We start from the raw sequence: 25,491 nt of genomic DNA on the forward strand, positions 1-25,491 counted from the left end.
TATTCTAGTTGGATTTTAGGTATCTCTAAGTCCCTATAGCTTTGGTTATCTCAGATATACAGTCCAGGATGTTGAACTAATTGTGTGGGAAACTGGCTGAGGAAAAGAAAACATTAGACAAAAATCTTATTTATTTGCACTTCAGAAATGGCTTGGGCACTATATATGTAGAGGATCTGGTAATCTGGATTCCACGTCAGTGTTTGTAGTTGTATATGAGCTATTCTGCTATTCTTCCTTCCAAAAATAATTTTTGAGGCCAAGTAATAAAAGAACTGGTTCCTAAATGACTCTCAATTCCTGAATAATAGAAATACAACAGAATATTACAGATTTAGTGTTAGTGCTTCTCTATAAGAGCTAAAAGAAATAAATACAAAAAAGAAAACAGTAATAATAAATGTCAATTTGGCTAATTCAAGCATTCAAATCTGGTTACCATAACAATTGTCCTGGAAAAATAGCCAGTGATCACATGAGATATAGTAGACATTTTTATGGCTATTGTGTGTGGGGAAAGAGGAGCAATTCTTGTCTCCATACAGGGTGCTGAAATCAGAGCATCAGCCAATTCTCTGGCATATGTTTGGGGATGGGGAAAGAAATTGTATAATCTCCTTGGGAAAGTGTAGTGCTGACACTGTTATTTCTAAAGTGCTGTAAACATAGATGGTATTTGATAAACAAGTACATAAAGAAAAACTACACAAAGACAAGGTTTCCTCCTTGAGGAACACACTTCCCTCTTGGTCAAGCTCAGGGAGGTCTCCCTGTGACTGAATTAAGCTAAACCTTTTATACTAAATTTCCCATGCTAAATCTCCCACTTGCATCCAAGCGAAGGACTTCCCTGCGAGAGCCAGGGCTGGGCAGGACCTGGTATGCCCAGCTGGCTGGTGCCACGCACTTACCCCAGCCAAAAGGGGGCAAGAAGCAGCCGACCAGACTTGCCCCGCTCCAGCTACACCCAGCTTTCCCCACCCACAAACACAACAGTGCCAAACAAAAGAGCAGGTTGGAAATTGAGCCATGCAATAGAGTTTTTTTTTTTTTTTTTTTTTTTTTTTTTGTCTCAGGCCTGGCTTTTTCTTGTTCTTTGGGCGCTTTTCTCTCCCTTCGAGGACAGAGGGGACATTCCTCCAGCCCTCTGCCAAGGGTTTATTCCGGAGGAAACGGTTTGGTTTGCCAACGCGTTTTACAGGCAAACGTAGTTTATAAATACAAGGGGGCCCGGCGTTACAAGGAAGCATTTTATCAAGGCGCCTCAAATTGACGATTCAATTATTTTTCAATAAAACATCAGGGGAATGCACAAACAGCTGCTCACGTCCTTCCCTGCAGCAAGTCAGACTGCAGTGGGAAGAATAGCTGGCGAAAGGGGAGCCATGGCTGGAGCGGGAACAATGGGATTCCTCGCTCGGGGCTTTGTTTGATTTCCCCGTCGCAGTTTTGAACTCCCTCCGTCAGCAGGAGAAAGGAGCAGGGGGGTAGGAAGGGGAGAGGGGGAAGCAGGCAGAGGGGAAGGAGGGTCAGGGGGAGTTAAAGCCTTTTGCAGCCTTTCTCTACCATTCATGTGGTAATTGGGTGTCAAGCAGAGATCAGTAAGATGGAGCCCGGCCTCTGTGCCCGGGTTAAACTGCAGCAGAAAGAAAGCGGGAGCTGAACCGATGGAGGCCTGAATGTCATTAGGGCGGGAGGAAGCGCCTCTCCCCCAGGAGCCCTTCTGCCGGGCGCTGGGCCGGGGCGGCCGCTTCCCATTGAGGGCAGCCCTGAAAGCAGCCAGACAAAGCGCCCGGGCGGCCGCACAATGCCGCGCCGCCGGCTCTGCCTTCAATGGGCCGCTCTAAACAGGCGTTTAACCTTCAGAATAGCTGAAAGCGATACTCAAAGCGGAGCGCGGGGCTCGCCCGCCGCCGTTAGCCTCTTCCTGCGGCCCAGCCGGAGGCCGCTCGCGCGGCCCGGAGGCCCCCGCCGCCCCGGCCCCGCCGCGGTCACTCGCGGTCCCCGCTCCTCGTCCGCGGGGTGCGCGCGGGACGTGGGACGGGGCCCGGCCCCCGCAGGTCCGGGGCGAACGCGGCGCGGCGGGAGGACGCGTCCCTCCCGCTTCTCCGGCCGGCGAGGGCTGAGCCAGGCCGCGAGTCCCCGCCGGAGCGGGGCGATGCCCACCGCCCTCCTCGGCGGTTATCGGCGCTGCCCGGCCCGGCCCCGGTGACCCGAGCTGCCCCAAGCTCTCCCGGGGCTCGGCCTCGCGCCGTTTGGGCCAACGGGAGGGAGTTTGGGGTTATTTCGGACGGTCGCCAGACCAGAAGGGACCGGCGAAGGCTCGTCGCCCTCCCCGCTCCTCGCCCCGCCGGGCAGCCCGGGCCGTCCCGTGCTGTTTACTCCTTCCAGAGCAGGAGCTGAGGAGCAAACAGCCGTGAAGACGCTCGTGTCCCTAGCGAAGCCTTTCTGCTCGAAGGAGGAGAGGCGCCGTCCCCTCTGCGGTTTCAGAGGAATCCCCTGCAGCGCGGCAGCCTTCAACCGGGAGGCGGCAGCGGCGCCGCAGCCCGAGGCTGCTCTTGGTTGCGCTGGAACCGCTCAGGGGAATCACGTATTTACATTTCTAAAGAGTGCACCAAAGGACAGGCCACTGCTTTAGTCCAGAATATTTCCCCCAGCCACTGCTCAAAGGCAAGGCTAGCTCGGCAGTGCCCGCGGTGCCGCTGCGTGGCTCCCGCACGTGCAGAGTGTCGGGGGAGGCCCGAAGACCTCCAAGTCTTCAAAGATTGTCTCGGACCTTCTCTGCAGCAGAAATTAATTTCACCAGAAAGGTCCTGAGCATCCTGCAGAAACCCTGCCTGCAGTTAGGCTCAAATATTCTCTTTGCACACCAAGCATGGCTTGGCTGAGCTAGGACCTAGAGCTGGCGGGAGAAGCTGACTAGAGACAGTATTACCACGTTATTTTTCGTAACGTTAATATTATTGTCACTGTCCAGGATGAAGGATCTGCGGGAAGCAATCATCTCCACGGTGAAAAGTACATTTGGTTTGCAAAGCTCTTTAGTTTTGCTCAAATTCATAGGCTAATAATAACCCAGGAAGGGGTTTTAATGTTTTCTTTTCTTCATACAAACAGCTTTCTACAAAATTTTAATTAAAAAAGAATAATACCTCATACTTTTTATATAGTACTTTTATCTATATACAGCTGTTGAGCCAGACTTGCGCTTATTGATCAAAGGAGAGAGATAAGTCTCACAAGGTGCTTCTAAGCACAGCAAGGGGATTCAATTAGCTTCTTCCTTAAAAAACAAAACAAAACAAAAAACAAATAAAAAGAAATAGAAAATCGGAATAAGACTATGCCCTGGCTGCTTCTTTCCAAACACTACCCTGCTGAAAGCGTTTTGTCCCAGCATTGATTTCTGAATCAGTAACGCACTTGGGCTCATGTACCTGGGCTAACTGCTGCGGTGGCACTTGGGCCTATGCTTATTTTTTTCCTGGGGAAGTGAGACTTTAAAAAGGCCCCGTGGCTTCAACCCAGAGCTGACACAAGCCAGTGGAAAAACTCTAATTGGTTTATCTGGGTTTTGTAGCAAATCTCAAGGCATTGCCAAGTACGACACAACCATCCTCGGTAAAGACAACAACGGTATGTGAATTATACCCTGCCAGCAGGCTTCCAGCAGGGAAAAGAGCTATTACTTTTAACCCTCTAAATGTTAAAGATTGGCACCTTAGAGCCTTCCCGTCCCAGCCTGTGGGACGCACAGGACCTGGGTGAAGGGCAGACAAGCTCCCTGAGCTCTCTGCTACGGTGCAGCCAGCTCTCAGGCCCTCGGCTGGCTCTGTATCTGTGAGGGCTAAATCCTGCCCTCTGCAAATGGGCCTCAGCTGCAAGTACAAGCCCCATGTATCCCCCCAGACCAACAGTACAAACCAGTCATCCTTTACGTCACCTTACTTGCAAATAAGTAATTGCCATACTTTCGTAAGTGTCCCATACTATTTGCACCTTCATTTAACATGCAATGCCCCTGATCACAGAGTTCACTTATAGGGCTTTATTTATTTATTTATTTATTGCCTTTTTTTTTTTTTTTTTTTTTTTTTTTTTTTTTTTTTTACGATAAACAGCTTTTATAGACATGGAAATAAAGCGCTAAACCTTTCACTGTGGCACCTTTCCCTGCCTCTTCTAAGAGCAGCTTTATACATAAGGAAGCACAGCTCTTTCTTCCAGGGAAGGAGAAAAGCACTCCCACTTCTCCCAGTACCATCCCAAACCACACGTCTCCTGCCAGCAGACCCTGAGAGACTGACTTCAGTGAGGTCAAACTTTCTCTTCTTCCTTTAGGAAAGACTCAGCAAACCTGGCAGCTCCGGTTGCGTGGAAGCCAGCGTTTGATTGAAACCACGGGTCTGGGATACCTCAGTGTCACCAAAGGAGACTTTGGCCATCTTCTGCAATAGGGGTGCCAGGACATGGGATGGAGGGGAATGAACAGGACTGCCTGTGGTTTCCACTAGGTTCAAAGCCAGCACTGTCATCTGTGCCCAAAACTCCTGTCAGACAGGATCCAATCTGTCCCCAGGTGGGTACCTTGCCATCCCCAGGAGCGGAGAGACAGGGCAGCTCCCAGCTCTGCCCTCACAGCACCCCGGGGGGCTGTGACTGACATCCTGGGGCACCGGAGGAGGTCCCTCAACGTGAGATGACATTCGCTGTGCCCAGTCCGCCCTCCTCTGGCAGCTGCAAGAGGAGCAGCATCCAAAAGCAGGACACAAGCGTCTGCAGAGCAGTCACCGCTGCGCTCCCTGCACCTTGCGAGGGGCGGCATTTCCACCAGCCCTGCAGCAGCCACCCCAAGGCCTGCCGACACCAATGGGCCCTTAAATGCAACCCCTCTGCAGGCAAAGCCTCCTTCTGCAAAGGCTCAAGCCTGCCAGCACCGCAGGGCAGGGGGGCTGAGGCCAACCTTCTCCCTGGGGCTGTTCTCAAGGGAGCCGTGGAGAGCTGCTTGGGGACACAGGCTGTCCCAGGAGCATCTGCTCTGCTGCTGCACCCTGCAGAGAAGAACCGAGCGATCTCGCGCACCCACAACCCCGCACTCCTCCCCATCCTCACTATGCACTGTTATAGAGAAGGCCTAATGGCTCCAGGCTAGACCTTGCCCAGAATAGGGGATTTTACCACAAAAATTAAAAGGTCTTTGCTGTACTCACACAAATTTTGCTCTATAAAATTTGCAGTTTGGAGATACTGGAGAACGTATGGTTTTGAACGTGTCAGAAGGTGCATCTGCTATATAAAAGATACAGATTTCCAGCTCTCTTCCCACAGCATGTCTCCTCAGCATGCTTCATCCAGACTACCGTATGACATTTCACTCCGGTACCTATGGACCATGAAGGGGCCTGTTTCTCCTGTCCTCCCCACCTTCCTCAGAAGGTGGATGCAGAAGGTTTTAAAGATGGGTCTGGCAGTGAGGGAAGAGAAAGGAGAATGGGAAAAAGCTTGTCAGGGAAGTCAGAAACTGGAGCTGGGAGATTAAGCTTGGCCCAACATGGAGACAGGAAGCAGCAGGTAGAAGAACAAGGGGACAGAAAAGGAGAGAAAAAGAGCCAGACTGGTCGAGGTACACAGGGAAAACTGGGCCAGGCTGGAGAAACTGGGATGGCAACACTGGGGACAAGACAGGGAGAAAGGGGGAGTGGGGAGTAGGCAGAGGGGTCTGGAGAGGGTCTGGTCAACAGGTTGTTCTGATACAAGGCAAAGGGCTTGCCTCACCCTGCCCTGAGATGGGCTAGACAAACCCAGGACAGGAAGGTTGTGCTCCAGAGTGGCAGTTCCCAGTTCTCGAACTGGCAGAGTCCCTTGCCTCCCCAACACAGCAGGACTGAGCAAGTAAGAGGTAGGAAACTCTAGCGTAGCCCATACTCGCATTTAATTGTGAGGACAGGACAGACTGGGGCAGGCAGGTATGTTGGTGTGGAAGCACAGCTAAAAGAGCAGACACACACTGCCCTTGCAAGACACACATGTCATTTTCAAGTGTAACTCTGCTAAAAGCATCGAACAAACCGTTAAAAAAAAAAAAGAAGATAACCCAACCCAGAGTTTTCTCTGAAACAGATGTTTCTGCATGGTCTCCAAGGGCTGGAATCAGACATTGCTGCTAAGGCTGTTTCACATCGGACACAACGCAGGGAATTCACATAGCGCAAGTCAGGTGTTTAACACAGACATTTCAGTTCGGAGGCCAGTCTCCTGCTGGGGAGGTGGAGAGGGACTCTTGCAGGAGGAGACGCAGAGATTGTTAAGTCAGGCTCTCACAGAGACCACCCTCTGGAGGAGTTTCTCCCCTAGGCAAGTTGCCTCCCACGTCCACGGCCCAGCCATCGCAGCAGGAAAGCCCCTAGAGCCGCTCCATGTTTCTGAGGCGCTGAGTACGACTAAGCAAAGCCAAGCCAGGCCCTCCATTCCCACTCTCCCACCTGCTCTCTGCAAGGAAGAAAGTGCACGAAACAAGGCTGCATCCACAAACGGTGGAAGAAAGAGACCCAGAGAAGTGTCCGTAAGACAGCAGAGTTCGCTCACATCCTTCACCATCCAGCAAGGCCACAGGGACACACATGGCTGCGCCCACGTTGGAAGAGGAGACTCAGTCCCAGATGAGAGTGTCCCGTCTCCCTGTGAGAGAAAAGGGCTCTCCAAGAGAGGACAGGTCTGGGATGTCCCTCCACCTACTGCACAAACCCGAGACACATTCAAAAGTAAGGACAATAAATTAAGATTGGAGGAAAAAAAAAGTCAGCATGTATAATATATATGCGTGTATATATACATACACACACACACATACTATATATATATATATATATACTTATATATATATAATGTGTGTGTATAATGTGCGTGTGATTGTGAAAAATAGAAATGTTATCCCCAGGAGAGAGCAAGGCATGGCAGAAACACCTCCCTGTCCCTCCCCTGGAACCCAGCACTATCCTGCTCCCGATTCACAGCAGAAACACGACACCAGCGGGCCACGCAGAGGGTGGGGGTTGCGCCTGGCACCCCGCTTCCCTCTGCCAGCCAGGGCCCTGCACCAGGGAGGAGCTGGCTGCTTAATGGAGGAGGAGGGGGGAAAGAGCCCAGCACTGGTCCCTTCATGGCCTGCATGAGGAAGGGCTGCTGCAGGCAGAAAAAGGGAGGGGGAAGACAGGAAAAACAAAATGGAATGGAAAGGGCACCCCATCCCTCCTCAACTGGCTGGGGACATGCCCCTCCCGTGGCACGGGACCACCACCACTGTACCAATTAGAAAATAAAGCCATAATGAGTCTATGCTTTGGTATGTAACCATCTCCCACCCCTCTGTCACCCCTGCATTCCCCCCAACCCGCTGTCAAACTCGTCAAACAAAATCTCTAGCGTGCCTTTATATCGCTCCTTGAACCTTTTCTTCCCCAGCGCCTGCCCTGCCCCCCTCCTCCCCCGCAGGACTTGGGGAGGTGCCTTGCTCGAGCCCCACTGGTTACAGCTTCTGCTGTCCCGACTGGATCCTGCTGAACGCTTCCTGGTCCAGGGGCAGGTAGTGGCCTTGCCTGGAGTCCAGGAAGTACAACCTGTCCTTCACTAGCACAGGGTCAAAGCCCTCCTTGCGCAGCTCCATCTTCTGGAATTTGTAAGTGCCTGGAGTGGGGAGAGAAGACGGAAGAAGGAGTTATGGGTGCATGCACTCCCATCACCACCCGGTCGTGCTGCCGTGCCTTGCTTCATGCCCCAACCTGTGTGGCACACAGCTGGGACAGGGAGGCCAGCTCCCAGCTGCCGATGTCACCTCGAGACACCCCAGCACCAGTCATCACCCCCAGACCACAGCCTCGCACTCCTACTTCTCCAAGCCATCAGAAGAAGCGGAGAGGCCAGGAGGACTCTGCAGGGCAGACCTGCTCCAACTCATCCCAACCCTGCTGCAGATCAGCCTCCATACCCAAGCGAGGCAGACTGAGCAGCTGTGCCCTCCTCCCTGCACAAAAGCACACGCCATGGCTCACTTGTCTTGGAGACCTCGTGCAGAAATCGCAGGAAGACGGGCCGCGCGTACAGCGGCAGAGCCTTTTTCAGCTCACCAGCAAAGCTCTCCAGGTCACAGGAGTTCTCGGGGTCAGCGATGGCTGCCATTCCTGCCTTCCCTTCAATCCCTGCAGGACAGAAAAGAAGGGAGAGTATCCTATGGGACACACTGTTCCTGTCCCTGCAGTATTGTCTCCATCTGTCCCACGCCAGCGAGGCCACTCACAAACACCCTGCATTGGCATGTCCAGCTGTGTCACTGCCCTGCGGCTAAGGGTACCAGCGACACCCAGTGGTCACAGTCACCTCCTCCCAGAGGAGGCACCAGCAGCCTGTCCAGGAAGAATGCAAGGTTCTTCCAAAGCAGTCAGAATCAGATCAAACCTCAGCTGGAGAGAAGATTCCCACTAGTCACACTCCCAGTGGCTTCTCTCTGGCTTGTTGACACAGAACCTCAGTCCAGTGTCTTGCAAAAGGACCTACAGGTCTGGACACGCAGGATATGTTCACATTCAGGTGTTACAGGCCTGCCTCCACTAAGCAGCCTCTTCCACTCCAGTTACCTGGGATCTCCACCCCGTAAACAACAACGTCTGTCAAGTTGAGGATGCGGCTCAGTGTCCCCTCCACCTCTGTAGTGGAGACGTTCTCCCCCTTCCAGCGAAATGTGTCCCCAGTGCGGTCCCGGAAGTACATGTAACCGTATTTGTCCATGACCAGGACGTCCCCTATGGCAGAGTAAATGGGCAAAAAATGGGTCAGAGGGGCTAAGAGCTCCCCCAAAGCATCTCAGGGCAGTGCCACTAGCCTGGGACAGCCTGGAGTGGGGAAAGTGAGGCTCAAAGACCCTAGCTCTTCTCCACTCACCAACTTGGAGGTAACAGGACTGCATGGGCCTGGCAAAGCCAGGTCACACAACCCTCAATCCCACCTAAAAAAATCCCTCCTCCTCTCTTAGCAGACGTGGCAGGGCCCTGCTCGCCTCACCTGTGAGATAGGCAGCATCCCCCTTTGAAAAAACATCCTTGGCGATTTTCTTGTTGGTGGCTGACTGATTCAGGTAGCCATCAAAGTGCTGCAAGGGGTTGCTCTTGACAATGCGGCCCACCAGCTGCCCCGGCTCCCCTGCAGGGAGAGAAAAGGGAATGAACAGGGGGAAGCAACAACTCAGATCCAAAGGAAAAGGATTTCCAACAGGGCTGGTGAGAATCTGCCTGAGCAGAGACTCAAGACTAGCTAAAATACCCTGAAGTATCTAACACAAGACTCACATATTTCCCCAGTTGCCCTCACCTGGTTTGCAGGGGATACAGACACCATCTGGCCCCCGGATCAGCTCCATGGTGTCTTCATCCACCTTCACCAAGCCGATGGGGTACACACCTGGCAGGATCCTACTGTTGAAGCCACAGGACCCAACCTAGGACAGAAGGTGCTCAGAGCCATGGGCAGCAGGGATGTCTCTCCCACCTCATGCCTGCTGCCCACCCACATCCGGGACACCAGAGAGCTGGCACCACACAAGAACAGCCAAAATGCCTCCAGGCAGACAGTAACCCACTTAAGTCTCCAACCCTGTCCAGGCCAGCAGGAACCCTCTGGGGCACAGAGAGGGCAGCAGAGCCTTACATTGCTGTCGAAGTTGCCCAAGCTGCAGTTGCATTCAGTGGCCCCGTAGAACTCAGCCACCTGGGCGATGCCAAAGCGGGCCATGAACTCTCGCCAGATGGAGGCTCGCAGCCCATTGCCCAGCGCCATGCGCACCCGGTGCTGCCGCTCCACCTCCTGGTATGGCTGGTTCAGCAGGTAACGGCAGATCTCACCAATGTACTGCACAATCTGGGGTAAACAGGGAACAAGGACAAACTAGGATCTTCCCCCAGGCTCCAAGGTCTTTTTGAGGGTGGTCCTCAGGGAGGGCAGGGAAGGAACAACTAGCCCATGGTCCCCTGAAGAGGCCATGGCAAAACCCAGGAGGTCCTGCTAGCTTGTCTCCCATCTATTCCTGCTTGACTACCCCCCACCCACCACCAACCTGGGGTACCCTCCTCCAGTCTGTAAAACCTATCCCAGACATTGTGGTGAATGTTGGAGCACAGGAATGGCTTGGATACGTGGAGTTATCACCCCAGGTGGGAAGGACACAGCCCCACCACCTTGAAAGGCAGTGCAGGACACAGGCAGAGCTGATAAAGGCTGCCCTATCTTCCAGCAGACAACACAGGTCCCCAGGTTTCTCTCCCCAGCCCCCGTGGTTTGGTGGTCCCTTGCCTCATGACCTCACCGTACAGTTGTATTTCACACAGTCCTCCCAAAAGTGTGAGGCTGAGAACTTCTTGCGGATGACAATTGTCATGCCCTGCAGCAGGCACTGCCCAACTCCCACAATGTTCCCTGTGGAGAGACAGCCAGAGGGGCTTTCAGTCCCCAAATCCCTCCAGCCCAACCAGTACAGGGAGAGGCTTGGCAGGGCAGGTCTCAAAGCACGTAAGTGTTTATCTAGGTAAGGCCCCCAGGACCACAGGTACTGGGAAGGGTACACAAGGGCAGAGTGACAGCAAGATCTGCAACAGCACTTTGTACCCAGACATCCCAGTGAATCTCAGCCAGCTAGGTGGGCACTGCTTCCCCATCGCCATTACTCTGCAGATGGAGCAGCAATAAGGTACAGCTATCCCAAGCTGGGCTAGAAGCTGGGGTTAAAAAACAAACAAACAAAAAAAAAACCACCTACGCCCCACTCTAAAGGTCAGTCTGATCATTCCCAGCTCCCAGAGAAAGAGGAAAGCCTCAGATCAGACAGGCAGCACCCCCACCGGCAGCTGGGCTCTCCTTGGCACAGAGTATCACTGCTGTGCCAGCCTCCAGCCTGTGCCCTAGGTTCGGCAGAAGGGAAGAGACAGCCCATGCAAGCAGGGCTCCACGTGGCACGCGTCACCTGCAGCATGGTAGAGTGGGAGGCAGTCATACATCACATCATCGGGCCTCATGCGGAAACCGTAATAAACTAAGCTGGACATGCGGAAGTACCTGGGGAGGAGGATGAAGGGGCACGTCAGCAGCAGGGCCAGAGGCTCTGTGCTAGCACGGCGCAGAGCTCGGCCCTCTTCCTCCCTGGAGCCCCCAGCTACTGCCTTACCTGCAGTTCACCACAATGGCAGCCTTGGGCATTCCTGTGGTGCCAGAGGTGTAGATGTAGAAGAGCTTATCTGGAAAGTGAAGAAGAGACAGAATCACATACCCAGTGCCACTATATCCTCTCTAAGAGCTGGCTGGACGAGGAGATGGGAACAAGACAAATTTATACACTGCGGTCACACCAGGTGAACCAAACATGACAGCACCAAGAGCATGCTGGGGTTCCTCCTAGGCAGGATCAGGCCTATTGGACAGATGGTGGGGAACCACACAATGCTGCCTCACAGGGAAGGTTGGCCTTCAGACACCAGAGTAAGACCCATTTCAAATGTCCCAAGTCCTGTTGCAGAAGTCTGCCATTGGCCTCCCAAGCAGGCACTGTTGCCAGTGAGGACACAGCCAACCAATGTTGTAGCCAGCTGATCCACAGAAACACCACCATGAGTGTGCCCCTCAAAAGCTGACCACATACCAAGGAAGCCCTTCTCAGGAGGGGTTGGCTGGACCTGCTGGGCCGTCTCCAAAAGGGGATCCAGGTGTTTTGCACCAGGAATTGCTGACTTGGGGCTTCCTTCACCAGACCAGAAGAGATGAATGGATTTCTCCAGGGAGGGCTGCACTTCCTGCATGGCTAGGAAAGCAAAGAGGGGAGATGGAGGAAGACCACAGCACGGATATGGCACAGAGCGACCCTGCCCTTTCAAAAGTCTCAGGGAGACGATGCCCCAAGTAGCAGTACCCTGACTGGGCTCTGCAGCGTCTGAAAGGTCTGACAACCTTTCCAGGTAGATATTGTTCCCCATGCCTAACAGAAGCTGGGGCCACAGCCTAAGCCTCTTCAGAGGCTAGAAGAGCCTGTTCTTCTACTCTCCTCCCAACCAGTGGGAGCCAATTTAGCCAGAAGAGGTCTGTTGACACTATCAACCTCAGAGGTGTGGGCTGAAACAAATGAGGAGCTGGAGCCAAGTTGCTGCAGGGATGTGGCTAAGAGCCACAAGAGCAAAGGTAGGCTCGTCCCATGCAGCAGGACAGGCCGAGGCCAGCCCTGGGCTTCATGCAGGGAACAGACCCTGGAGAGGCACAAGGGAAGAGCCTCACACCCAGGCAGGACTCCTTCGGAACCAGAGAGAGCACTGAACCCAGATTCTGCCCATCTCCAGCTGCCACTCATTGGCCAAAAGGAAAAAAAAGCCACCCACAAAAACAGATCCAATTCCTGGATAACTCAATTGTCCACTGTCTTCCACAAGAACAGAGACCTCTCTGCCCTATGGTGGGTAGGAAAGGGGCACTAAGCCCAAAGCCCTAGCCCCCTCCCTCCACGATGCCCCTAGCCTGGATAACTCCTGAAGCATCTGCCTGCCCCCTCACCTTCCATCATCTCTACCCCAAAAATCACAGCCTTGGAGTTGGAGATGGTGATGCAGTGCAGCAAGGCCTCCATGCGCAGATGGGAATTCACAAGGGCTGTCTCCACCCCAATCTTGGCCAAGCCAAGCCACAGCCCTACGTACTGGTTGCGGGATTCCATGAACAGAGCCACCACATCACCAGAGCGGAAGCCTTGTCCACGGAAGAAATTCGCCACACGGTTGGAGTACTCATCCAGCTGCCGGAAGGTCCAGCTCTCGCCCGTGCCTTGGAATATGAGTGCTGTCTTCTCTGGATACTTGCTTGCTGTCTTTTGGAAGATCTTGGCAATGGTATTTTTCTCCCTCACATGCCTCCACACCTGCCACTTCACCCGCAACAGGACCAGCCCCGTGCTGCCAAAGGAAGGGGAGCAAGAAGGCAGCAGCTCAGTGGCCCCTGTAGAAGCACTTCTCCTAGCAAAGCCAGAAATGCAGCACAGTAGAGCACAGTAACCTTGCCAGGAGCTGGAATAGCCCAGCCTGCTACAGGCCTTGTTCTAGGTCAGCAGGTGCTCTGGGTGCTCCCCTGAACAGTATGGACATAGCTGGGGCAGACAAGCCCTCTGTAAGGATGCTTATAGTCAGGAACTGATGGCAGCCAGGAAGCATGGGCTTTGGGGGGCTGCAGACAGGGATATCTCCCCCTTCAAAAGCATATCTTTGAGCCTCAGATGCTCTCCAAGAGGTGCCATCACCCCCTCCCCCCAACAGGAGTTGGCATACTCTGGCACTGGCTCGGAGCCGACTCTGCCACCCAGTGCCACGCCAGCAGCTTAAGGGATGGGGTGAAGTACAAGGACAAGGACAGTCACTGGACTTTAGAGCTCAGCTGAAATCTATCTTTCCTAGGAAAACTTTGCCCAAGGGTTTGCCGCCATCTGGGCTTGGCAGAGGGAGATCTCCTTCCAGATGCACCAGGAGCCAGCAGGGACCCAGGGCTGTGCAGGGAGCTGGGGGTAGCACTCACACACACCAGGGCAGAGCAGCGGGCCAGGGTGGGGGCCCATCCCAGCCAGGACACCTACGTGAGGTCTCTCCGTATTGTCTTTAAGAATATGAGGAGGAATTTCCATCCACCGGACCCCAGGTAGAAGACAAAGAGAGCAGGGATGGCCAGGGCCCAGGACAACTCCAGGCTGACCCTAAAGAACAGCAGCAGCACTGCGAGGGCAGCCAGACGCAGCATCATGGCCTGTAGAGAGAGAAAAACCACAGATCTCGACCAACTCACACTGGACTCCACAATAACAGACCTATGGGGCAAGGGATGCATTAGCAGCCCCTGATTTCCTGGAAAAGGCCCCTGAGTCACTGTTCTTCCTCACAGTGAAGATTTAACTCAGCAGGCCAGATCTCCCGCTGGTGTAACTCTATCAGACGCTGGAGATGGGCTCCGATTAAGCCATTGGCACCACACTGGTTCACGCCAGCCAAGAGCCTGGCCATTCCTTCCCAGGGAGCTCCACAGCTGCAGCCCAGCTGCATACCAACCAGGGACGCTGACTCAGGCCAGCAGCCTGAGATCTTGGATCAAGTTACTTTACAGCTGTGGGAGCAGAGTTAGGGCACAGGACCCTGTGCAGATATTTAGGATGCACCAGGGTGATGTGAGGCGGGGCAAGCTCAGCTCCCTCACCCATATCCCAGGAAAAACCCAGCCTCAAATTCCTCCTTACCCCAAGGATCCCTCTGTCCCTCTAACTCAGTCCTCCCAGGCCCTCAGCAAGCATCAGCTATCCTGTAAGCCTGGCTCCAGGATGGCCACCACAGCTGGTTGGAGAGCTCAGCCTCACGTGCTCCCCAACACAGCTCAAACAGGAACAGGGACAGGAAACTCAGTCCTCTGAGCTCTGCTCATGTTTGTAAATTCTCTGTCGGCGGGCAGTTTCCTGGCCTGGCTCTGCTGGAGATGCTGCCAGAGCAAATCTGGGGCAATGAGGCCAAATACAGGAATGCCCTCGCCTTGGATACCTGCCCAGGGTACAGCAGGCAGAACAGGGTTATCTCTGCTGCCAGGAGTACCCAGACCTCCACATCATGCCATGAGCCAGCAGCTCAGTCTATGGTATTTCTGCCCCCTAACAAGCAGCATCTCTGTCTCCATCCCAAACGTTGCTCCCAGCCTCACTGAGAGCCATCAGGCTCTTTTCTGGTAGCAGCATCAGAGGAAAGCAACAGTGATGAGACCTCTAACCTCACCAACCCAAGGTCTCTTAGATAAAACTGGCCCTTCCTGGCATGGACACAGGTCAAAAAGGAAGGAAACAGCCATGTAATTTCCCTTTTCCTCTTGAGGATGAATTTACTGTTCCCAAGCTGACAGCCCTGGGTCTCCATAGGTGGGAGAGCCGGGAGCCGCATATGCAGCCAGCTTTCACTTCGGCTGCTCCCCAGTCTTCAGGATGGGGACAAGGGCTGCTCTGTGCAGCAGCCCCAGCAGTATGATGGAGCCTCTGTGGACTTGATAGGAGATGCAGGAGGGGCCGGAGCCAAGGCAGCACCACACTGTCACCAAGCCTTAGCATGTCATGCAGGCTGTCTTGCATCCAAGCCATACCACCTAGGAGCAGGCAGGCTTCTAGCAATGTATCAGAGCCCCTGGATGCTGCTGCAAGGTGTGGGGACTGGGGACATCCCCCAATCCACAACCCCCCTCATGTCAGTGGCCTCCAAGCTTTCTCCACAAACAGCTCCTACGCTCAAGGTCCCCAGCCCACAGCCAGGTCCCTCAGCCTTTTAACAGAGCAGGACCCCCTGCCTATTCACCCAGGATCCTCTTTATGCAGTTAAACAGGGTAGCTCTTAGATCACCACCAAACTACTAGGCCTCAGTCAAGAACTGAGCCCTTCATTACACACTCCGCATTGGGGAGACAGTCATGGAAAGACATCAGAGCTCCAGTCTGAAGAAGAGACAGGCCCCTGTTATCCGCTGCTCCCATCTCTCCCTCATCTCAGCCTGCCAAGTGGACGAGGCCTGGTGCCTCCCGCCAAGAGACAGCCCGTGCACTAGTGCCAGAGGCAGTGGGGCTGGAGGTCCTGCCGTTAAGGATTCAGGTCTTGTTTGGCTGCACCAGCACAGAGAAAACTAAGGCCTGTATGTAGCTCTGCAGGGAGCTAGTACAATAGCCACTGCAGGGATTCATCACCCGGGCAGAGAAGAAACCTGAGGAGAGCTGGAGAAAAGGATCAGCCCAGGGAACACGCGAGAGCAGGTCACAGGATGGGTGCAGGCCAGAGACCTGCAGCTTCATCGCCTGCCTCCAGCACTAATGGCCAGAGAGGCTTGGGAAGGCGCTGGAGGCTCCCTGGAGGCAGCTCCCTGGAAAGAAGGACATTTCCTCAACATTTCCAGGGGGACTGAGGCCCCATGAGGGACCCTAAGCCCACCACCCCCAGACGGTGCCCCGCTCCCAGCATCTCCACCTCGAGGAGGCAGCTCTCACACCTGCATCCTCCACCCCCTGGTCAAACCTAAGTTGGGCGGCAAGTGGCAGCTCAGGAGCTGGGACTCGGCCTGACCAGCGGGTCCAAAGGCAGGACCCATCCGGCCACCTCCGAGAAGCCTACAGAGATCCTGCAGACTCCAGGGGACCTCCAGCAGCTGGGTCAAAAAAAAAAAAAAAAAGGACATCTCAAGCCGCATAAACGGCTGCAAAGGGCTGCAAAGGGGCGCAGCAGCTGCGGGCGCCCCGCCGAGCCGGAGCCCCCCGCGGGAGGCACCTGGCACGGCGGATGGGAGGAAGGCGCGGGCCACGGGCGGAGGCCCCGGCGCGGCGGCACCGATGGCGGGCGCCTCAGACGGAGCGGCCGCGCCGGGCAAGGCCGCGCCGCCGCCGCCGGGGCCCCGCGCCGCCCGCCCGTCGCGCCGGGGGCTGCAGCAGCGGGAGCCGCATCGCCCCGGCCCGCCGGTGCCCGGCCGCCGCGGGACCCCGCGAGCAGACCGGGAGCGACGCGCGGGGAGGCAGCGAGGGAAGGCGGGAGGGCGCCGCGCTCTTACCGGGCTCCGGTGCGCTCCGCTGCGGCCCGGCCACCTGCGCCGCCGCCGGGAGCGGGAGCGGGAGCGGGGCCGGAGCGCGGCCGGGCGCGGGCGGCGGCGGCGCGGCGCGGGGCGGGGCGGGGCGGCGCGGGGCGGGCGCGCCGCGCGGCACGCCGGGAGCTGTAGTCCCGCCCGGCGCCGCCGCCGCGGCCCGCGGCGCCGCCCCGCGCCCGCGCCCGCGCTCCCGGCTCCGCGCCCGGCCCCGCGCCCGGCCGCGCTGCACCCCGGCGTCGGGGCGGGCCGCGCCGCGCCGCGCCGGGCGGCGGCGCCGCCAGGAAGAGGCGGCGAGGGCGGCGGGGCAGTCCGACGGCTCTGTGGCGCAATGGATAGCGCATTGGACTTCTAGCGCGGTGACGGGAGTCATTCAAAGGTTGTGGGTTCGAGTCCCACCAGAGTCGCATTTTGCCAGCGACGCGGCGCCCGCGTTTTGGGGCCGCGCTGCGGCGGCCGCTTTCGGGCCGCGGGTCCCCCCGGGGCCGGGGGCGCTCGCTGGGCGGGGGGCGCCGCTTAACCCCCCTGCCACGTCCTGGTGCGAGGACCCAGGGAAAGCCCCGTCGCTCGCCGTTTTTTTTTAAATGCAGTGCTGGAGGGGGATGCTCCTGCAGGAGCGGGTTGTTTCCTTTTTTAAAATGGGTCAATTCCAGGGCAAGAATTTCACGGGGAAACAGCAGGGAAAAGAAGTCAGTATGTGTGTGCATGTGCAGGAACACGCTCATCAGCGTCAGGTTCCCTGCGCGTGGGCAGCCCTCTCCCGCCTCCACTCCGCAGGGGTCCAGGCGTGTGAAAGCTCTGTCCGGCCCCAGCGGCAAGCGGGAGATGCGGCCCTGCAGGCCGGGCGCTGGGGGATCACCGTGCCACGGGGATGCCGGTCATTCCGCTGGAGGGACGTGGAAGGAGCCGATTCTCCTTCCTCTGCCACATCCTATTTCCTGGAGGAGACGAGGCTTGCGCCAGCTGTGCTGATGTCAGCACGAGGAGCTGGACCAGATGTGGCCTGGATGTGGCAGGACGAGGCTGTTCCAGGCCTGGAAGTGAAACCCCAGTGTTTTTTTTTTTTTTTTTTTTTTTTTTTGGTGGATTTTGTATACTATTTTAGAAGAAAATAAATCTTTATTTGTCCAGATGCAAAACTGAACTAGCCCCACATTTCCGAGCAAGCCAGCACCACGCTGACACAGGATGCCCAGCATATCTTTGACTCCATCAGCACCCCCAAAGTCACTCTCCACCACAGTGATGTGGCAAAACTGGAAGGCTGACAGACGAAACCCTCGCTTCCTCAAAGGGATCTGCCTGCCCCGCGCCACCGCAGCACAGCACTGGCTGTCCGGGGCCCGGACGCAGCATGGGTGTCGCACGGGGTGCCCTGAACCTCGTTCCTGGCCGCGGAGCAGGGGCTGGTGCCGGGCCACCCCTCGGCCAGCTGCTGCCTGTCTGCAGCTAAACACGTCCCGAAAGAAAACGCGCTTTGGTGCGGCTTGTGTCTGACCTGTGAAAATCCTCCGAGCGCGTTCCCTCGGTTGCACCTAACTCGCGCCTTTATTTTCACAGACTCGGAAAGCGATGGCTGTGGCAATCGGAGCTGCAGCGACAGTTCAGCAATTCTGCTGAGCAGAGGAGGATTAAAACGATACTGCACCCCATTGACATAATGCTGGCACCAGCCCCCGAGCAACCCACGGCCCATTACGACCTGCACTGCTGCAAACGTGGCAAGGAGCTGCCGCCGGCGTCACACGCTCTAAATAAACCCGGACTGCAGCAAAACTCTCTTTCGTGACCATCGTTTCCTGCATTTCCTTTGCTGTGGCTCATGGCTGAAAAATAGATTATTTCCTAAACTATGAGAAATAACCTTAAGATCATGGCCTAGTGTTTTTGTTAGCAAGCGACGCTGCCTGCCACGCGGGACAGCGGCACGCGCGCGGGGAAGGCGGGTGGTCACGCTCGTGCACACGCTGCATCAACGGGGCAATCACCAGCTCCTGAGGCATCTCCCAGTCAGGGAGGGCACCAGCCCTCACGTGGACTCAGGTCATAGACGTGGAAGAGAGAAAAAAAGCCGCCCAGTGGCAGGGTGGGCTGAGGAAGAAGCTGAAATCCAGAGGCAGCCAGGGGCGAGTCGGGGGAGAAGGGAGCAAGGCAGGCCCTCGGCCCCAGGGACCGCTCGGAAGCGCAGCCCCAAAACAAGTTTAGCTCCTGCTGCAGGCGCTCAGGGCGAGAGCATCGCCCGCTCCACCGTCCCGGGGCAGGGCTGCTGAAGCTCTCGCCTCCTGCTGCCGCTGCCTCGCTGAAGGGCCCGGGGGAAAGCACTCCTCCACCCCAGCGCCCCTTCCCTCTCCCCAAAGCACCAGCATCAGGAGCTCAGGAACCCTCCCGCCCCCGCAGTCTGGTTCTGCCCCTGCCCAGGTCTTTGCGCAACGACCACGGTAAGAAAGCGTTCACGCAGCCAAGCGCCTGCAAACCTCATCTGGAAAGATGCTGATCTGAGAGCAGGACCAGGGTTTTTTTTTTTGCAGTCGGCAGCACCGGTGAGCCCCGGGCAGCTCTGTGCTCAGGCTCCCCAGGGACGCGCGCCACACACGCGCCCTGCCGCCCTCCTTCCGGCTCCAGCCGCGGACAAAGAACAGGCCTGGCTGGAGTGAAAAAGGGATGAGGGCTCACGTCCCACCTCCCGCTGGAAGCGGCGGTGGGGGGCGGCATGCAAGAGGGGGATAATCAACCACAAGCTCCACCACAAATTTTATTAACCGCAAAAGGAATTTGAACACAGCAAACCTCCACGTACAAAGACCCACCTGCCTCACGGCTCTGTCTTAGTACCTGACAGCTCTACAATCCAGCCAGCGGCAGCCTGGAGACCCGTTTAATTAACGGAGACAGCGCTCAGCTCCCAGCCACAGCTCAGTGTGAATGGCCCAAGGAGCCTCAGCTCTGCTCCCCAAAGATTCAGCCCCTTATTCCCAATCACGCTGTTTTGCTGCCAAAAGAAGGGGGATGGTTCCTATTGAAAACCCAGTGCAATCATACAGATTTCAGCCTTTTCGCTGCAGAGGGTCTGCAAGGGGCAGGGCAGCCCAGGATCTCCTCTCGAGCAGCAGCTCCAACAGAGATAACACCCAGAGATATTTCTCTGCCTGCTTTCAGCGAGAAAAGGGAAGTCGGGCAGAGCCACTCAGCCATCGGCCAAAGCGCACACAGTACTTCCAACACCCACGTCCTCGCCACGTGTCAAGACAAGTTCACTGTGCTGAAAGAGCTCCTCGAGTGCATCTCCGAGCTGCTCCTGCAGGCGTTTGCTCACTGCGTGGTCGCCAAGGCATGAGACACATCCCCTATTGCTCAGCAGCAGGAGGCCAGAGGTAGCACCAGTGCAGGATCAGCTCTCGCTGGTGCAGGCACCTAACCTACCCCGGGCTGCTTTGTAAATCAACTGGTTTAGCTCCAGTCCAGGGCTGCTCTAAGACTTTAAGGTTTGAGCTTCCCAGGGAGGGAGGGGAGGACAGATTTACCTACAGAGCTTTACAGTTGCAATAGGCCAGGAGTAGTTTGCTCTGGTCTGCTTTAAGCCAATTCTGCTCCCTTCTCTCCCCATCCCAGTGTTTTGGAGCATCAGCCTCAGAGCACTGCTGCCAGGGGGACCCAAGCAGCCAAACCCCGCTGGCACAGGCACAGCAGGACTTGCCATCTCTCCATTGAATCACAAATGGCAGAAGGGTCAAGTTCCGCTACGGCACGGGGAGGTGCAACTTGGCTTCCATCAACAGCACGGAGCCAGCTCTTGACAGGGCAAAACACAGCCATCAGGCCCGTGGTGGCTGGTAGCAGAGCCAAGCTGTGCTCCTGCAGCAGCAGGAGATGAAACGCTGCAGGGGAGCGGTTGTTGTTTGCCAGTTGGGGATCCCCCATTCCCTCCCCAATCCTTGGGCTCTCACACTCGAACTGCCGGGGGAGGGAAGATGCCAATCTCCTCCCGCAGGGACTCCACTGTCTGTTCCCAGCGCCGCTCATAGTAGATGTTGAGGATACAGTTGGCATTGTACCCACTCCGAATTGCCCAAGGAATCAGCTCCGTAGCCAGGACCTGCAGCTTTCTGGAACAAAAAGGGTTGAAAGAGTTTGATTTGCTTCTCCAAGTCCCCATCCCAGGCAGATGCCAATGCCACATGCCCATAGCACTCTCTATACCACAAGCTCCTCCACCCTTCTAGCAATCCTGCTGCTTATCGCACAGGGAAACTGAGCACTGAAGAGGACAGTGGGCTGGGCAGGTCACAGTCAGAAGCAAATCCAAGACCAGAATGGAGGTTAATACGTAATCCCCACACTGTGCTGAGCCACCAAAACAGATGTGTTGCGGCAGGGAAGAGCTGTCAGCACGGTAAGAGTCCTGCTGGCTCTGAACATGTGCCCAGCCAGCAGGGCAGCCAAGCCGGGCATCCCTCCCCCTGCCCGGCGCAGCAGGGAGAGGAACGCTGGAAGCAGATGAAGAATCATCTCGTGCTTCAGCGACCAGGCAAAGCCAAGCCTCCCCCAACCACCGTTTCCCTGGGCCACGATGGCAGAGCAGCAGGTACACATCAGGGATTCCCGTCCGTCTCCCTGCTGCAGACTGGCAGTGTCACCCTTCGTTCCTCAGAGGACACCGGAAAGCATCGCCAAGGCTGGCACCTCCCCAGGGCAGACGCTCCCTCCTCAGCGGATCACGTTAGTGCCTACCGTGCATTGAGACGAACAGGGCCGAACACCGCGCCCAGGATGCACATGGGCAGCCCTGTCTGGATAGCTTCGAACCATTTCACCACGACCTCCCCTGGAAGGACACGCGTCAGCAGCCACGGCACACTGGTCAAGGGCTAGACAGGGCTGTGCAGCCCTACAAAGTGCATTGCGAGATCTGCCCCATTCACAAGAGCGGCTGCACAGCTGTCCCCTTCACCAGCACAGCAGGATTCAGGAACGCAACCCAGCCCCTAAGTCTGGCTGCTCTCTGCAGCTCTGGCTACAGCCTCACCCCACATCAGGGCATAACGGATCGTTATTACCCCTCAAAAGGGATGGCCCAGGCTTCTGGGAAAGCAATACTGAACAGTCAATGCCCCACTAGCTTGGGAAAGGCCTGGCTGGGCAGGCCTGGCTCCTTCAGACCCTTAGCAAAGCTCCACGCCAGCCTCATCCTCCCACACGGCTCTCCCCATCTCTCAGTTGCGAAAGACCTTTTTCAAACACTGCCATATCTCAGCCAAAGCCTGCTTAAGAGACCTGAAACGCTGGTTCCCACAGGCTCATCAGCAAGGCTCAGCCTGTTACTTGCTACTGAGTCACACGCAAAAGCAGAGCAAAGGGCACAGCGATGTGCAGATAAGAACCAGCCAGGAACCCTCCACACTTCTGCCTTTACTCAGAGCTTGCAAAACCACCCTCCCTTGGTCCCACCCTCGCTGCTGGGCTGCAAGCACCCACCCACCCAGCGACTGCCTGTGCCCAGGGCTCTGAGATTGCCTCTCCCAGCAGGGGAAAGGTGATGGAGGGCAGATGTCCAAGGCCCATGGCCTCTCGGTCACCAGCAAGGCAGGGCAGTGATAATGCACACCCCTCTAGGCTGGGGATCAGGGAGTCCAACCTGCCCAGCCTGTTCAACCTCCAGGAGAGGTGGCCAAGCGCCATCACTGGGATTTCACGGAACAGACCTCTGAGTCCCGGCACTGATCTGAGCCCCCTCCTGCCTCCCTGCTCAGCTTTGTGCCCCCCCCCCCACTCCTGGCCCACCTCTGCTCACCTAGCATGTTGGTTGGCATGCCCAGGAGGGTGTGCATCAGGTCGTGGACTTCCCGGTACCTCTGGATCACATATGCCAGCTCTTCATCATCGACAAACTTGGCTGGCATCCGTGTGTCCGGAGAAACCTTCTGTAAATCCAGAGAGGCCCAGTTCAGCCCCCTCCAAAACTCAAGGTTCTGCTTTTACTTTCTAATGAACAGCAGTTTCCAGCCCCATCCATCAGAACATCTTCCAGACATACAGGCCTGCACAGCATCAGTGACATCTCCACTGTCATCCAACACCCACCATCACAGCCCAACCTCCTGAGCACCAGTTCGTCAAGCCCTTTCACTTTCTGGGAGCTTTACTGGTTCCTCTGACTCCAAGCTCCCTCTGGTGCTCATGCATGCTCCTGGCACAGAGGTCAATTACAGCTGTTTGTGCCCTGCAAAATCCCGCACTCACATTGTCCTCCAAAAACCGGATGTATTCTCGGCCCAGTGTGCCATCTGGCAACCCCCGCAGCCAGTTCAGGTCCAAGGTGGAGAGACGGATGCGAGGGCGCTCCCTGAAAGCGAAAAGCAAGTCACTAAGTCTCCCAGTGAAACCCTTATACCTGGATGACCTGGAGAAAAACCGATCCTAGAAACCCCCATCCCCTGTCTCTGTCCTTCCTGAGCATTCTCCTTGCACGGACCTTGGCCAGCCCCTGCAGGGACAGCACCATCCTCATTTCTGCTGCTGACAGTAGGGCACAAAATGTTTAAAGGAACAGCCTGAAGCCTTGGCAAGAACAGAGCTCTCATCTTGCTCCCCTTCAGCAACTCTGGTTGGAAATGCATCAATCTTTTATGCACAGTGCCTCTGAATTGCTGCCCTGCTGGCTGGCAGCCTGCCACAGCTCGCCCCAGCAACAGCGTGGTCCAGGGGAGCAGGTTCTTCATTGACCCTGCAACGCAGCCAGAACTTCAAAGAAACGACCCTGAAAAGGGGAGTGATTTTGTTCTAAACACAGATGGAGTTTCTCTCCTGCTTGGGTTTTCACCAAGAGCCATGTGGCAGCCGTGCACAGACAGGTCTCCTGTTCAGGCTGTTGGCAAACAGGTACTGTGAAGCCCTGGAACTAAACAAAAGCTCCTTCACTTCTGTCCACAGAAGAAACTCTTCCCCTCATAAAAGCCTTGCAGCGGATCAAGTTGCTGCTCAGCTCCTAAAGTGGAGACAGCAGGGAGACAAGCAGGACTTGCAAGAGCTTTCCCCTGGCTGCAGGCACTTCCTTGTTCTTTCGGTGTCAGAGGGACTTCATCAATTTAAAGGATTAAAAAAAATTGTTTTTTTTAAAAAAAAGTCGTGTGTGTACAAATCAGACTGCTGCAAATCCCCATAACACCAGTGGGGCAAGGAATAGGTGGGAATTTCCCTCTTCCTTGGTATCTCACTGTCCTCTCCCTGAGCAGTTTCTCTAGGGCTCAGCCCCCTCTCCTGGTGCTCTGCATGCTTTGCTGCGTTAGTGTCCAAAGCCCCAGGCAGGATTAGGCTGCTCTGCACAAACACACAACAAAAAGCAGCCTTTCCCCCAGCGAGTTCATGGTACAGTCGGAACCACATGCACCACAGGCAGCAGATATAACAAGCAACGAGAAGGGAGAAGGAAAGTAAACAAGCAGTAAGCTGATCTTGGTTCACGATGTCCGTCCCAGTGCTCAGCCTTGCTGTGCTCAACAACTCCCTGCAGACATGGAAGCAAAAGTGATCAAGACTTATCAAAAAATGACATGAGAAGTACCCTTATTTCATAGCTTAGAGAGGTGCCATGGGTACCTGGAAAGAAAGCACAGAGCTGTCTAAAAGGAAACTGGACAAGCAATGAAGAAGTCTTTGATGCGAGGAGATGGAGCAGACACGAGGGAGAAAAATCACCACATCCATGGATTTCATCGCAGCTAAGAGAGAAGGCACCTACCAGTGACAGCACCAAAGCAGAACAGACAGACATCAGAGCTTGAACTAGGCCTGGGCTCCTGTGGCTTTTGCGCTGTTGTTCTTAGATTTGCCATAGGGCTCTTACGATGGTTAAGATAAAGCAAAATAAACAACCTGGAGAATAAAAACTAACTCAACGCCCGTGTCCCTGCTGGGACAGGGAGTGCAGGGCTCTCCCTTTGCAGGGCCCCAGGTACGCGCTGGGCAGGTGCCTCTCTCCCCACCACAAACCACGGACGCAGAGAGACGGACGCGGACGGACGCACTGGAGGATGCGGCAGCCTTCGGGATCGCGTTTCATTCTGTCTCGCAGGTCCGGCAGGACAAGGCAACCCGTTGTCTCCCCGAGGACTGCCACCATGTCTGCAAGAGAGACCAGGCAGTGACCCGAGAGCACCAGGCCTGGTTATTTCCGCGACGCCCAGCTCTCCTCGCCTTTCGGGCGAGACGAGGCAACGCTCCGGCCGGGACCGCGCAGCGAGCTGGCGGCACGCAGAGGCGCCCGGGGTCGGCGCTAAGCCCGGCCTGCCCGTCTCGGCGTCGCGCTGCTCGGCCCGACCCGCCGCCGGGGCCGGCGGCACCGCGGGCCTGGCGCGAGGCGTCGGGGGGCTCGGGGGACCCCTCTCCCTCGCAGCCCCGGCGCGGGTGCTTCCCCCGCCAGTAACCGTCTCACCCAGCAGGACGGGGAGGGCGAAATGCCCCGAGAAACCCCCGGCAGGGCCTCGGGGCCGGAGCCGCTGCGGGACGAGCCGCCCCGGCGCGGCTTACCGTGCCTGTAGGGGTCCCGCAGAGCCGCCGCCGCCGCGCCGGCGGCCAGCAGCGCCTTCTGCAGCGGGCTCGTGGGGACGTGCCCGGGGTAGAGCCGCTCCCCCGCGGGGCTCCGCCGCGCCGCGCCCGCCCGGAGGCCCCGCAGGGCCGCGCGAGCGGGCGGCGGCGGCGGCTCCGGGCGCCCGTCGCGGCGGCACCAGGACGAGGCCCCGCGAGGGAGCCGCCACCCGCCGGGGGAGCCGCCGCCCGCCGCCGCCGCCGCCCGCCGCAGCCGCGCCAGCATCGCGCCGGAAGCGCCGCGCCGCGCCGGGGCGGAGCGGG

At 56.5% G+C, this 25,491-nt stretch overlaps 2 protein-coding genes and 1 non-coding gene across 3 annotated transcripts; 1 reads left to right on the forward strand and 2 right to left on the reverse strand.

Moving 5' to 3' along the window:
• Positions 1 to 5,914: 5,914 nt before the first annotated feature.
• On the reverse strand, positions 5,915 to 16,679 carry SLC27A4 (solute carrier family 27 member 4). The gene is made up of 13 exons (XM_062591114.1): positions 16,618 to 16,679; positions 13,643 to 13,809; positions 12,577 to 12,971; positions 11,678 to 11,836; positions 11,207 to 11,276; positions 11,006 to 11,097; positions 10,352 to 10,461; positions 9,697 to 9,906; positions 9,361 to 9,487; positions 9,055 to 9,192; positions 8,631 to 8,795; positions 8,049 to 8,195; positions 5,915 to 7,683 (listed from the first exon to the last, which is right to left on the reverse strand). Exons 2-13 carry the CDS (start codon positions 13,804 to 13,806, stop codon positions 7,526 to 7,528), a joined length of 1,935 nt encoding a protein of 644 aa, XP_062447098.1. The 5' UTR covers positions 13,807 to 13,809; positions 16,618 to 16,679; the 3' UTR covers positions 5,915 to 7,525.
• Positions 16,680 to 16,964: 285 nt separating this feature from the next.
• Positions 16,965 to 17,054, forward strand: TRNAR-UCU (transfer RNA arginine (anticodon UCU)). The gene is given in 2 exon segments: positions 16,965 to 17,001; positions 17,019 to 17,054. It is a non-coding gene; the product is annotated as a tRNA-Arg (tRNA).
• A 2,332-nt stretch (positions 17,055 to 19,386) lies between these two features.
• Positions 19,387 to 25,453, reverse strand: COQ4 (coenzyme Q4). The gene is made up of 6 exons (XM_062591309.1): positions 25,171 to 25,453; positions 24,669 to 24,765; positions 22,885 to 22,987; positions 22,436 to 22,565; positions 21,376 to 21,469; positions 19,387 to 20,750 (listed from the first exon to the last, which is right to left on the reverse strand). Exons 1-6 carry the CDS (start codon positions 25,451 to 25,453, stop codon positions 20,588 to 20,590), a joined length of 870 nt encoding a protein of 289 aa, XP_062447293.1. The 3' UTR covers positions 19,387 to 20,587.
• Positions 25,454 to 25,491: the final 38 nt, after the last annotated feature.

This window comes from Rhea pennata, chromosome 18 (assembly GCF_028389875.1).
Source record: "Rhea pennata isolate bPtePen1 chromosome 18, bPtePen1.pri, whole genome shotgun sequence".
NCBI lineage: Eukaryota > Metazoa > Chordata > Aves > Rheiformes > Rheidae > Rhea > Rhea pennata.